We start from the raw sequence: 13,680 nt of genomic DNA on the forward strand, positions 1-13,680 counted from the left end.
TTACTTCCTTGGTTAGGTTTATTCCAAGGAACTTTTTTTTTTTTTTTGATGCAATTGTGAATGGGAGTGATTCTGATTTCATCCTCTGTGTGTTTACTTTTAGCATATAGGAAGGCTACTGATTTCTGTGCATTTACTTTGTACCTGCTACATGGCTGTAGGTGTTTATCAGCTCTAACACTTTGCTGGTAGAGTCTTTAGGGTCCTTTAAGTATAGAATCATGTCATCTGCAAATAATAACTTGATCTCTTCCTTTCCAATTTCTATCCCTCTTATGTGCACCTCTTTCCTTATTGTTAGAGCTAAGACTTCCAGTACTATATTAAATAAAAGTGGGGACAGTGGACACCCTTGTCTTGTTCCTGATTTTAGTGGAAAAGCTTCCAGTTTTTCCTCCTTTAGTAATATATTGTCTGTAGGCTTATCATAAATAGCCTTTATTATATTAAGATATGTCCCTTCTATTCCCAATCTCTGTAGGACTGTTATCACGAAGGGATGTTGGATTTTGTCAAATGCTTTTTCTGCATCTAATGAGATGATCATGTGATTTTTGTCTTTCAGTCCATTTATATAATGTAATACATTTATTGATTTGCATATGTTGAATCATCCCTGCATCTCTGGGATAAAGCCTACTTTCTCAAGGTCAATGATCTTTCTGATATATTCTTGTATTTTGTTTGCCAATATTTATTTTTTAATTTATTTATTTGAGAGCGACAGACACAGAGAGAAAGACAGATACAGGGAGAGAGAGAGAATGGGCGCAACAGGGCTTCCAGCTTCTGCAAACGAACTCCAGACGCGTGCGCCCCCTTGTGCATCTTGTTTGCCAATATTTTGTTATGAATTTTTACATCTATATTCATCAGGGAGATTGGCCTGTAATTTTCTTTTTTTGTTGTTGTTGTTCATTATTTATTTATTTATTTGAGAGTGACAGACACAGAGAGAAAGAAAGATAGGAGAGAGAGAGAATGGGCGCGCCAGGGCTTCCAGCCACTGCAAACGAACTCCAGACGCGTGTGCCCCCTTGTGCATCTGGCTAACGTGGGACCTGGGGAACTGAGCCTCGAACCGGGGTCCTTAGGCTTCACAGGCAAGTGCTTAACTGCTAAGCCATCTCTCCAGACCTAATTTTCTTTTTTTGTTCTATCTCTGCCTGGTATTTGGTATCAGGCTGGCTTCATAGAAGGAATTTGGTGAAATTCCATCTTTTTCTACTTTATGGAAAAGATTAAGAAGTAATGGTATTAGTTCTTCCCTGAAGGTTTGGTAAAATTCACCAGTGAATCCATCTGAGCCAGGACTTTTTTTTGGTGGGATATTTTTGATAACTGCTTGGATTGCCATTCTTGTTATAGGTCTATTTGAATGATTAATCTCATCTTGATCTAATTTAGGGAGGTCATATAAATCAAGGAAACATCCATTTCTTTCAGATTTTCATACTTAGTGGAGTATTTTGTCCCTATGATTTTTAAAAATTTCTCTGGTGTCTGTTGTGATGTTGCCTTTTTCATCTCTAATTTTATTAATTTCTGTTTCTTTCTTTTGGTCAGATTTGCTAAGGGTTTATCGATCTTGTTTATCCTTTGAAAGAACCAAATCTTTGTTTCATTGATTCTTTGGGTTTTTGTTTTGTTTGTTTCTATTTCATTAGTTTCTGCCCTAATCTTTACTATTTCTTTCTGTCTACTGATTTTCAATTTGCTTTGTTCTTTCTCCTAGGGTTTAAGGTAAAGCATTAGGTTTTTATTTGCAACCTTTCTGATTTCTTAATATAGGCACTTAAAGCTGTAAATTTACTTCTTAGGACTACCTGCATTGTATCCCAAAGGTTTCATTATGTTGTGTTCTCATTATCACTTGACTCTATGAATTTTTTATTTTTTTCATGATTTCTTCATTCACCCATTCATCATTGAGCAGTGTATTGTTTAGTTTCCATGATTTTGTGTATGCTCTATAGCTTTTTTTGCTATTGATTTGTAGTTTGATTCCACTGTGGTCAGATAGAATGCAAGGAATTATTTCAATTTTCCTGCATTTTGTTAAGTTTTGCTTTGTGTCATAATATATGGTGTATTTTAGAGAATGTTCCATGTGTTGCTGAAAAGAATGTATATTCTGCAGCATTTGGTTGACATGTCCTGTGTATATCTGTTAGATCTATATCTTCTAACCTCATTAAATCCAGATGTTCTCTGTTTATTTTTTTCCAGGATGACCTGTCAATTGATGGGAGTGGGGTGTTGAAGTCACCCACTACAACTGTGTTTGGTGGTATCTGTGACCTTAGTTCTAACAGCATTTGCTTGATGAAATTGGGAGCCCCATGTCAGGTGCATACTTTTAGGATTATAATGTCCTCCTGTTGGAGTATGCCTTTAATCAATATAAAGTGACCTTCCTTATCTTTCCTAACTAATGTTGGACTGATGTTTACATTGTCAGATATTAGGAGAGCAACCCCTGCTTGTTTTCTAGGTCCATTTGCTTAAAACACCGTTTTCCAACCTTTCACCCAAAGATAGTGTCCATCCTTTGTAGAAAAGTGAGTTTCTTGAAGGCAACAAATTGATGGATCCTGCTTTTTAACCCAGTCTGCAAACTTATGTCTCTTCGTTGGGGCATTGATGCCATTGATATTAAGAGATATTATTGAAAAGTGTGTATGTATTTTTGCCATTTTTTCTTTTCTTGTTTTACCTTTGCTCTCTTGTGTTAAGTAGTATTTGAGTGTGGTTTGTGTTTTCTAGGTTCCTTATATGTGTGATTTTCTTTCTCTTCAGCATGGAGGATTCTTTCAAGTATTTTCTGTAGAGTTGATTTTGTCTTCAAATATTCCTTTAGCCTGCTTTTCTTGTAGAATGTCCATATTTCTGTGTCTATTTGAGTGGGTAGCTTTGCAGGATAAAGTAACCTTGGTTGACAGTTGTTATCCTTCAGAACTTGAAATACTTGACTCCAAGCCCTTCTGGCTTTAAAAGTTTGTGTTGAGTAATCTGCTGTGATCCTGTTGGGCTGGTTTTTGTAGGTAACTTGCTTTTCCACTCTAACTGCTTTCAATATTTTTTTCCTTGGTTTGTGTGTTTGGTTGTTTAATTATTATATGGTGAGGAGAGGTTCTTTCCAGGTTTTGCCTGCCTGGTGTTCTAAAGGATTCCTGTCTCTACATTGGCACCTCTTTCCCAATTTGGGAGAAGTTTTAGTCTATGATTTTGTTGAAGACACCTATTATTAACTTTGGAGTAAAATTCTTCTTCTATTATACCCTGAATTCTTATGTTGCATCTTTTCATAGCGTTCTGAATATCTTGAAATTCCCATTCATACTTTCCTATTAGTTTGTCTTTCTGCTTGTTGGAGTATATTAGAACTGCCACCTGGTCTTCTAGCTTAGATATTCTTTCCTCTCCTTCTTCCATCCAACTGGTGAGATTTTCTACAGTTTTTTACTTCGTTAACTCTGTTCTTCATTGCTAGTAGTTCTGACTGGGTTTTTTAAAGATCATTTTTATTTCCTTATTTATATATGGTATTAACCTCTTTATTTCATTATATTGGTGTCCTGTGTCCTCTTTGATTCCTTTGATTTTTTTTCTTTGACTTAATTGAGCATATTTATAATCATTCATTGGAATTCTTTCTCAGGTATTTTCTCTAACTCATACTCACTGGAGGTCATTTCTTATGCATTAATAGTTTTTGATGGATTTATATTGTCTTTCTTTTTGGTGTTTCTTGTGTTTTAATGTACATATTTTTACATCTTGAATTAACTTAATGCTTGGATTTTCTAATTAGTTGAGTATTATTAGATGTATCAATCAATCTGATGTTATACATCTTCAGGGTAGGAGCTTAAGGTACTAGGTGTGGCTCTCAAGACTCTCAGAATGGCTATAAAAGTGACCCCAGGTTTTGAGTTTGCCTGCTATGAGAGTATTCAAGTAGCCTGAGTGGAACAAAATATAGGCAAATTATAAAACTTAACTAAACAATGTATACGTTCAATGAAAAATAGCACAAAGTATTTATGCAAGAGTAGGCATTATAAAAACTAGATCCTCTAACTGTCCCTTAGGGTGTGTGGTGCCCCACACCCTTAATCCTGTCAACAAGGAGGTTAAGATTTCTGATCTGTTGAGGGCTCCAAGTCAGCTTGTGACCAAGTGATATAACACTTGTGACCAAGTGATATAACTGCCCTAATGTATAACAGAAGAGGCAACAAAGCCACTATAAATCAAGAAGCAACAAATAACAAACCCAAAATATACCATATTCAGGAATGGCAAATCTGACCATCTATCAGATTTAGCATGTAATTTGTCCTGATATGGAAGGTGCAATTAGCACTTCCAGTTCAGGCTTACATACCAGGCTTATTTGGAGGGTACTGACCTAGTGTAATCCCAGTTACCTTTTTTTTTTTAAATTTATTTATTTATTTGAGAGCGACAGACACAGAGAGAAAGACAGATGGAGGGAGAGAGAGAATGGGCACGCCAGGGCTTACAGCCTCTGCAAACGAACTCTAGACGCGTGCGCCCCCTTGTGCATCTGGCTAACGTGGGACCTGGGGAACCAAGCCTTGAACCAGGGTCCTTAGGCTTCACAGGCAAGCGCTTAACCGCTAAGCCATCTCTCCAGCCCCCAGTTACCTTTTGGGATGATTTTGGTCTCAGTTATGCTGCGCCCCTGCTTGGGTCCCTCTTTGGCCACTGTGGGTTCAAGTAGGCTGGCTTGGTCGCAGGACTGTTCGTCGGTGCTGGACACTGGCTTTTTCTGCGGCTCAAGCTGAGCCTTGCAGTTGTGGCCCTACAGACCTGGCTCTGCCACTGCTGGAGCCGCAGCTACTGGACTTCCACTGCTGAATCCGCTCCAGCCTGTGTGGTCTCTTGATGCTCTGGATCTCTCCTACTTCTCTACTGACAGTTTTCTTTTTTTTTTTTAATTTTTTTTTTAATTTTATTTATTTATTTATTTGAGAGCAACAGACACAGAGAGAAAGACAGATAGAGGGAGAGAGAGAGAATGGGCACGCCAGGGCTTCCAGCCTCTGCAAATGAACTCCAGACACGTGCGCCCCCTTGTGCATCTGGCTAACGTGGGACCTGGGGAACCGAGCCTCGAACCGGGGTCCTTAGGCTTCACAGGCAAGCGCTTAACCGCTAAGCCATCTCTCCAGCCCCACAGTTTAATTTCTTATACACCTCACTTTTAAGTAAAAGTGTGTATTTTGCTGAGTTTTTTTTTTGGGGGGGGGGGAGCTTTTTCTCCCCTAGGCTGCTTTGACATGGTTCCTATTATGCCTTCTTAACCATTAAGTCCCAGGGGAGCTCTATTTTCTACACAGAAAGTTTGGGTGCATGCTCCACATCTCCCCTTTAAGTGTCCAAAGCCTTCCTCTCTGACCTCTTTCACTTAGTGAAAAGGATTCAAGGTCAGTAGAGCTCTGTCCACAGAAAAAAATGAATAAAACCCAAGGTTTTAGGCCTGAGCATCAGAGAGAAGCGTGGAGGAGCCTGATGCTGCCTTGCCTCCCCAGCTCACAGCTTCTGAGTCATGTCTCCAGCCAGGTGGGACTGTTCTCAAGTAGCCAGGCCTCCCAGGTGTGGAGGGGTGAAGGGAGAGAGCAGGGGGAGCCGATCTCACCCCAAACCCCACTGCCTGACCATGAGCTCGTATTGTGGCCTACCGCATTGTATAAGTGACTCTCTTTGTTTCTCATGACATCTGTACCTGTCTCCAATGCACGATCCCTCTGTAAACTTCTAATTTCACAGATCTCACCTTGTGCTCTGAGGAATCTAGTAGGAGTCATAGATTCAACACCTCACCACTGATGGCCAGATCACAGTGAGCCCCAAAGTAATGAACACACAGGAACTTGTCCAAGAAGGGATGTGCCTAAATAAAGTCACTCATTAAGTAAATACCTGTTTTCTGGATTCCATTCCATGTCTCACTGACCCTATGGCTTCAAGGAAATGCATCCCAGAGAGGAAGTGGTGAGACGGCCAAATCCACTAAGAAAATATGAGCCAATGACTACAGAGACAAGGGGACGCCACTCACATTCCTGGAGTTCCAGAGACAGTAATCACACGAGAAATCAGCGATTAACAGACACCTGAAGACGCGAAACCAGAGGTTCTCTGGAAAGTCTGGCGGCACAATGGTCCTGCGAGCCCCGCAGCATCCACTGCGAAGACGCCGGACCACGAGGCCATCACCCGCGAGGCCGACAAGCGCCTTCCACTGTCGCAGCCCAGCAGCCTCGGCCTCCCTGGGCCCCATCGTCCAGCTTCCCGAGCACCCAGCCGCCTCCCTGGCTTTCCACACAGCGCGGTGAAGAAGGAGACTCAGTCCAAGAAACGATGTCCCCAAACTGCCGACAGGGCACAAGTCTTCCACACAGAAGCACCGGGCAGGCGCGGCTCCACAGCAAACCCAGCCTGAGGAAGCCCAAGCCCGCCCCTGCTGTCGCTACGCCTGATTGGCCAGGCTTCGGGCCAGCGCACCCCATTGGTCAGCACCTCAAGCCCCGCCCTCAAGGCACGTCAGCAGCAGGCGGCATTGAAGCCACAGCCACGCCTTCATAGCCACTGGGGCTGGTGCCCAGCTGTCTCTGGGTGTGGGGAAGCTAACCCAAGCTGTAAGGCCCTACAAATAAGTGCCTTAATCACAGAGTCATCACGCCAGCCCATTTTCAGCATTTGGGAGGCTAAGGCTGAGGCAGGAGGCGCAGGAGTTGAAAGCCAACCTGGGCTAGAGAAGATCCTGGCTCAAAAACCTTAAGCAAAATAAAGGCACTGGCTAACAGCCTGTCCTTGGCTCAAGTAATCCCCAGCCTCAGCCACCAGAGCAGCTGACATCAAAGGCAGTTCGATTGCAGTGGCTGGAGACCCTGGTGCGCCCATTCTCTCTCTCTCTCTCTACCTCTTTCTCTGTTGCTATCAAATAAATAAATAAAAATTAAAAAATAAAGTTTAAAGAGGTAACAAACCTGCTACCCAGAAGTGGGGTGAAGATCAACAAGGGGACCCTGTGAGGGCACCTGGAACCACTGGAGCTGTAAGTGCAGACCCCCCAGAATACATGGACCGAGGCCGGCTCCCTGGTGCTCAGAGAACAGGGCCGTGTGGTTTAAATGTAAAATGTCCCTGTTACCTCACGTGTTTGTGTCTTAGCATCCCAGTTAATCTTCAGCTGGTGCAGCCTTTGGGATGTGGGCTTGTTAACAAAAATGACAACTCTAGAAATATTTTTTTCAATTTCTGCCTGCTTGAGACATGGCCCAGCTGCTTTTAACTTCTCACCTGTCCAGTGCAGCAACAAGTGATGATAAAATGAATGAAATGGAAACGGGGCAAATTCACTGCACTTATGTATGCCTGCAGTTTTAGGAATGCTGTCTGTCAAGTCTAAGACAAAGCAAAGTCACGTTGCTGCCTGTATACCTGGGATTACGGCACAAGTTTGAACCTGATTGCCTTTATCCGCTATGGTTATTAGGTAGAATGGTGACAGCCTGTCACTACATTCATTCATTGGGACTTTTACCTTGCCTGCCTCTTACAGGACATTGGAATTTAGCTAAGTACACTTTCAAAGGAGAAAAGTAAATGAGAACCTCCTCTCCTCATTATATGTAAATGCTCAACATTCAAGTTAAAAGATTTGGATATTGCTGCACATAAAGAGTCTTCCTAACTCTCATAAAGCTTGGCGTGGCGAGGTCAGGTTTTATCTGCCTGCAATGTTGGGAGATGACTAAGAGAACTTTTGCCAGGCAGAGGACGGAGGATGGGTGCTTTCCCGTCCTAAGTTGGGAGTGTTGGCACATGCCTTTAATCCCAGCACTCCAGAGGCAGAGGTAGGAGGATCACTGTGAGTTCACCCTGAGACTACAGAGTGAATCCCAGTTCAGTCTGGGCTAGAATGAGACCCTACCTTGAAAAAAAAAAAGGAAAGTGAATGAAGAAGACTCCTAACATTAACCTCTGGCCTTCACATGGTGAAACACATACATGCATCTGCACTCCTACTCGTGAATACACATACATGCACATGCATAACACATACACACACACACACACACACACACACACACAACTGAAAAGGTATAACGAGGAGAGAAAAAGCGCTTACAGGAATTTGGAAAAGTAGATAATAGCATGGATAAGCTAAGAAAACACATATGGGCTATGTGAAGGCAACTAAGTTTGTAGATTATTTTTACAAGCCCCATGGATGGTTGGCTGGCTCAGCCATTTCACTCCTGATGCCAGGAGTCTGGGGCCAGAGATTTTAGAATTCTGTTCAAAGAGACGGGAAAGACTACCTAAGGGGAGAGATGAGGAAAGGCCATACTCTGCAGTTGGTTTCTGACCTGCAGTAAACCATTTCTGACCAGATGTTTTTTTGTTGTTGTTGTTGTTTTGTTTCTTCTTATAAGCCCAAGGACAATACATGAATTTGGCCAAGAGAAGACTGTTCATGTTGGGGTCTAATACCCCTAAACTGCCTATCCAATTTCTGTCTCCTATCAGGACTGGAGGGTCCAAAGGAGCAAGGAAGGAAAGAAAGCAGGAAGGAGTGAAAAGAGAAACTAAGACTGATCTGACACCATCTGAAACCCAGCCTTTGCTGGAACTCATAGCTAGCTACCCCGGGATGAGGAACTGGATTCTGAAAGAGCTCTATCTGCTGCTTGGGATACAGACAGAGGGCTCATTCCTTTCTTCTCTCTTTCTCCCAACTTCTTTGCATGCAGTCTTTGTCATGCACTGGGGATAAATCTGAGCTTACTTGTGACTCCTTTCTCTTAAATTTAGAGTTCAAACCGCACACAAGCGAACATGGGCCACATCACTCCATTCTTGGGGGAGGGGCAGGGTCAAGGATGGGAGGCCACTCACCTAGATGTCATGCAGACAAAGCCATTGAGAAGGAACTCAGGGCACAGGCCTTGCAAGGTAGATCCTCTATCACTAACTTTTATTTTAATTGCCACAGAAGTTTTCTACTTGTGCAGTTTGGACTTGAAACAACTCTGTACACGAGGCTGGCCTGGAATTACAGACATGCACTGCCATTTCTGCACCTCTTCCGACAAAGCTCTGCTATATGCAGCTGGGATTTTGCTGCCACCACCTGGTGTTCAAAGGCTCTGGCTGGGAATAAGAACTGCACAGGGACGGACACACTGATTGTTTCTGCACAAGCCCCACCTCTACACACAACGCTAGGAACTGCATGCAGGAGGCAGAAGTTGAACCAGGAAGTCAAAGGGGTAGGCAGGCAATTCTGTTCACGTCCACAAAGGACACACTGCAAGTCCTGAAGGCGCAGGTCTGTAATCCCAAGATCACGGGAAGCTAAGGGAGGAGCCTGCATAGTGCAAGGCCAGCTGGGCTACAGAGTGAGACCATGTCTCCAAGAGTAAGTTTAAAACAGATACATGGAATATGGCTCAGTGACAGAACTTGTCAAGCATACACAAATCTCTAGGTTTGTTCCCCAGTAAAACACACACACAATGGAAGAGAGAAAGTGAAACGACTGAGAGAAAAGAGGCAAATCAAAGGACCAGGAAGTGGGAATCCTGATCCCAGCTCCTGTCCTATGTCCCCAGGTCCTGACGGAAAGGCCTCTTAGGAAAGAGGTGGTGAGAGACCCAGAGATACTAGGTAAAGACTGGCCAGTGACATCAAAAACAGGAGAGTAGAGCTCAAATAGCTGTATTAGACCAGGCAAAGAGACAGTCAGAAAGAGTCAATGATAGATCAGAGACTGACAGAAACAAACCCAGAGACTCACACAAAGCTGCACAGACAGGCTGAGACGGTGGGATCAAGAGCCCTGACTCCATTCCCAAGGAGAGATTAGGACAGACAGGAGGTGTCAATTGTGCTTAAATTCTTGACTCTTAGAGACAAGTCAGATGCCAGAGTGAAGGAGTCCTTTCCTGTTCCATGTCCCCTTAATTTTCCTTTCATTCCTTCCTTCTTTCTCTAAGCCATGCCTTCACCCACCACATCTCCTCTAACCTCTTTCTTGCATCGGATATGGCCTTCATTCTCCAGATCCCTCCAATCCCCTTCTTCTCTCAGACCCCTGTCCCTTCTGCTCACTAAGCCCCACGCTGCATCCCTCACTCTTCCCTCCTCCTGCACAACCTCACTTGCTCCCTCACATTTGATCTCATCTCCACCTCCACACTCTGAATGTCACTTTCCTTAGTTGCTTACCTCCTTCTGAGTCCCCAGCTTTGGTCAATGGCCACCTCCAGAAGGCGCTCACATCCTCCCTCACACCATGCCTTGTTTCCTTCTTACCTGTCTGTAATCCTGGCCTAGCTTCTCCTCTCACAGACCAGTTAGTCCACCGTCCATCCTCAGAGACCACTGATCTTTCACATACTATTAAGGCCCCTCTGCATAAAGTTTTCTGGATCTTGTGACAGCCAGGGCACTGCACTGCCTGACCCTTCGTGGTAGCCAGTGCAGGACTAAGCCGTGCCCTCCTGAAGTCAGCATCCCGTTTCATACTTTGAACCAAGCATCACACTACCTTCTTCTCCTTGTCTTGATGGTCACAGAAGTGACAGCAGATGGGCCAATCCAAGGCAATCATTCTTGCCTTGCTTTGTCCACCCCACTGCCCAGCAGGAAATGCCATCCTCCATTCTTCAGAAGAACCAAGTGGGTCTCAAGAGAGGACCTGGATTCTCTGAGATCACACAGAGAGAAGGTGAATGGGAATGGAGATGAGGGCTCGGTCCATGCTAATCACAGGTACGACCACCGAACGTCACCCACTCACTTTTTACTTGATACAGAGTCTAACTAAGTTCATCAGGCTGGCTGAGAACACACTATGTAACGCAGGCTGGTCTGGAACGTGCAACCTTCTTCCTTGATAACCCTCATCAGAAGGTGGATGATAGGCATGCACCAGCATGACTGGCTTGAAAGAGAGATATGAACACAGGACTAGGCCACAACCCCTACTTAAATTAACAGAGTACTGGGGGAGGACATCAGAGAGGAGGAGGCTTGAGGGGGTGAAGCCTCTGTGAACAGCTGCTCCTGGAATCCTTCATCATGAATTAACCCTCCAAAAGAGTGGGGTCCTAGCCGGCCAAAGTTCCTTTCTAACTCAGAATTCATTCCCACGTTCAATGCCAGACCACTGTTGACACAGAAACAGTGACAAAGATGGACAGAGAAGAGGCCACGTCTTCAGGACAGTGGTCAATGGACGTGAACCCCATGATTGGCCAGTTGAGGCAGGGAGTCTTCAGGACCATTACACATGAACATCCAGACATAGCAAACACTGGGCCCCCATGGAAAATTCATCCTTAAAATTCTGTTTCTTTAATACCACTCCTGGTACCACAATCAATACTAGTCAGAGATTTATAGAGATACAGAATTAACAGAATAAATATATGTTATAAGGTTGTGGTGTTTTGATTCAGGTGTCCCCCATAAACTTATGTGTTCTGAATGTTAGTCTCCCAGCTGACGGCAATTGGAAATTAAAGCCTCCTGAAGGCACCGTATTGTTGGAGGCGGGCTTATTGGTATTATCACCAGTTTCCTCATGCCAGTGTTTGCCACACTCTCCTGTTCCTGTTGTCCACCTTATGTGGGCCAGGCGGTGATGTTCACCCTTTGCTCATGCCATCCTTTTCGCTGCCATTGTGGAGCTTCCCCTTGAGCCTGTACGCCAAAATAAATCTTTTTCCCACAAGTTGCTCTTGGTTGGGTGATTTCTGCCAGCAATGCAAACCTGACTGCAACAGTAAAGTGGTACCAGGAGTGGGATGGCTGCTGACACCTGACTGTGTGACACTGGCCTTTTGGAGCGGATTTTCAAGAGGAATGTGGAAGGATTTGAAACCTTGGCCTAAGAGATGCCTTACAGTGCTATAAGTACAGCTTGATGGACTATTCTGTCCAGTGTGGAAAGGCCTGAATGCAATAAGATCTATGGACTGTACGGTTTGGCTTATTAGGGTGAAGAAGAGCATTGGTTGGACTGGGCTAGCAGCCTGTGAGAAGCTTGCTTATGCCCATGTCCTGAGAAGTTGTGCAAGGTTGCTTTGTCTAGAAATGAACTGGTTGGAACAGAGGAATATGGCCCAGGGGGAAATAAAATTATCTTTGGGTGAACTGCTGCCCGTTCAGCTGCAATTGAGAGATTACAACCTTTGAGATTGGGCCAACTGAACTGCACAGGGGTAAGAGGAAGAATGCACTCTTTTAAGTCTTGTGTTTTGGAAATGGCCATGGGCAGTGTGAAGCAGGTTTGCTGGATGCCTGCATGGAGACCCTATGGGGCCATGAGGATGAACCGTGGATCGTAATGGAGATTCAGTGGAGATGCCAGGACCACAAGATGGCTGCCAAGGAGAGCTGCCTGCCTGGATGAAGTTTTCCAGGACTGTGAGTAGCCTAGCTGGAGCGGCGGAATTGAAACTCTACAGACTTATTGCTGGTTAGATTATCAAACTTGGAGATTTGTCACCTACTATAGGTTTTGCACTTACAGCTAGATTTTGATGTTTGCCCTATTTAAATCTTGTTTGGGCTGAATATTTCTTTGCTATGCCCAGTGCCATTTTTTGCAGTGTGAATGCTTATACTGTGCCATTATGGGGTTTTGGGGGAATTTTTTGGTATTATGGCTCAGTTAAAAGACATTGAATTAAGCTAGGCATGGAGACACACGCCTTTAATCCCAGCATTCAGGAGGCAGAGGTAGGAAGACTGCCGTGAATTCAAGACCACCCTGAGACTACATAGTGAATTCCAGGTCAGCCTGGGCTACAGTGAGACCCTACCTCAATGACCCCCCCCCCCCCGCCATAAAAAAGACTTTGGGTAAGGGGATGTATGAACATCATTGGAACTGGTAAAAACTATGAGGACTTTTAAAGTTAGATAACCACATTGCATTTTACATTGTGTATGGTTATCAGTTAATGGGGGCAAGGGGCGGAATGTAGTGGTTTGATTCAGGTGTCCCCCATAAACTTAGGTATTCTGAATGCTAGGTTCCCAGATGATGGAGATTTGGGGAAGAAGAAGGGGGTTTATGTTGGTTTACAGGCTCAAGGGGAAGCTCCACAATGGCAGGGAAAACAATGGCATGAGCAGAGGGTGGACATCACCCCCTGGCCCATATAAGGTGGACAACAGGAACAGGAGAGTGTGCCAAACACTGGCAGGGGGAAACTAGCTATAATAGCCATAAGCTGGCCCACAACAATACACAACCTCCAAGAGATTTTAATTTTTGATTGATATCAGCTGAGGAGACTTGCATTCAGAATACCTACGTTTATGGGGGACACCTGAATCAATCCACTACATTCCGCCCCTGGCCCCCATAAACTGATAACCATACATGATGCAAACTGCAATGCATTGGCTAACAGGGTACGAGCTGGGCAGCCCACCAGGTACTTTCTGCAGACAGAAGAGTCTGAGAACTCTGGCTGCTCAGTGCATGAGGCTGGATGCCTCAGCAGTTCAGTATGGCACTGGAGGCCTAGAGGATTCCCAGGAACCGGCTGGTCTTCAGTCCATGCTGGAAGGCTGAGGAAGCTGCGTGCAGATGTCCATGCAAAGCAGCAACAGGGTAGACGC

The 13,680-nt window shown here is 44.4% G+C and overlaps 1 protein-coding gene across 1 annotated transcript in view; it reads right to left on the bottom strand.

Moving 5' to 3' along the window:
* The window catches only part of LOC101595291 (zinc finger protein 260-like), a 35,022-nt gene extending 24,331 nt beyond the window's left edge, over nt 1-10,691 (bottom strand). The window contains 1 exon segment of the mRNA XM_045139711.1: nt 10,592-10,691. Within this exon segment, the coding sequence (XP_044995646.1) occupies nt 10,592-10,654 (63 nt within the window). The 5' untranslated portion in view covers nt 10,655-10,691.
* Between the last annotated feature and the right edge of the window lie 2,989 nt (nt 10,692-13,680).

Source organism: Jaculus jaculus, chromosome 23 (genome assembly GCF_020740685.1).
Source record: "Jaculus jaculus isolate mJacJac1 chromosome 23, mJacJac1.mat.Y.cur, whole genome shotgun sequence".
NCBI lineage: Eukaryota > Metazoa > Chordata > Mammalia > Rodentia > Dipodidae > Jaculus > Jaculus jaculus.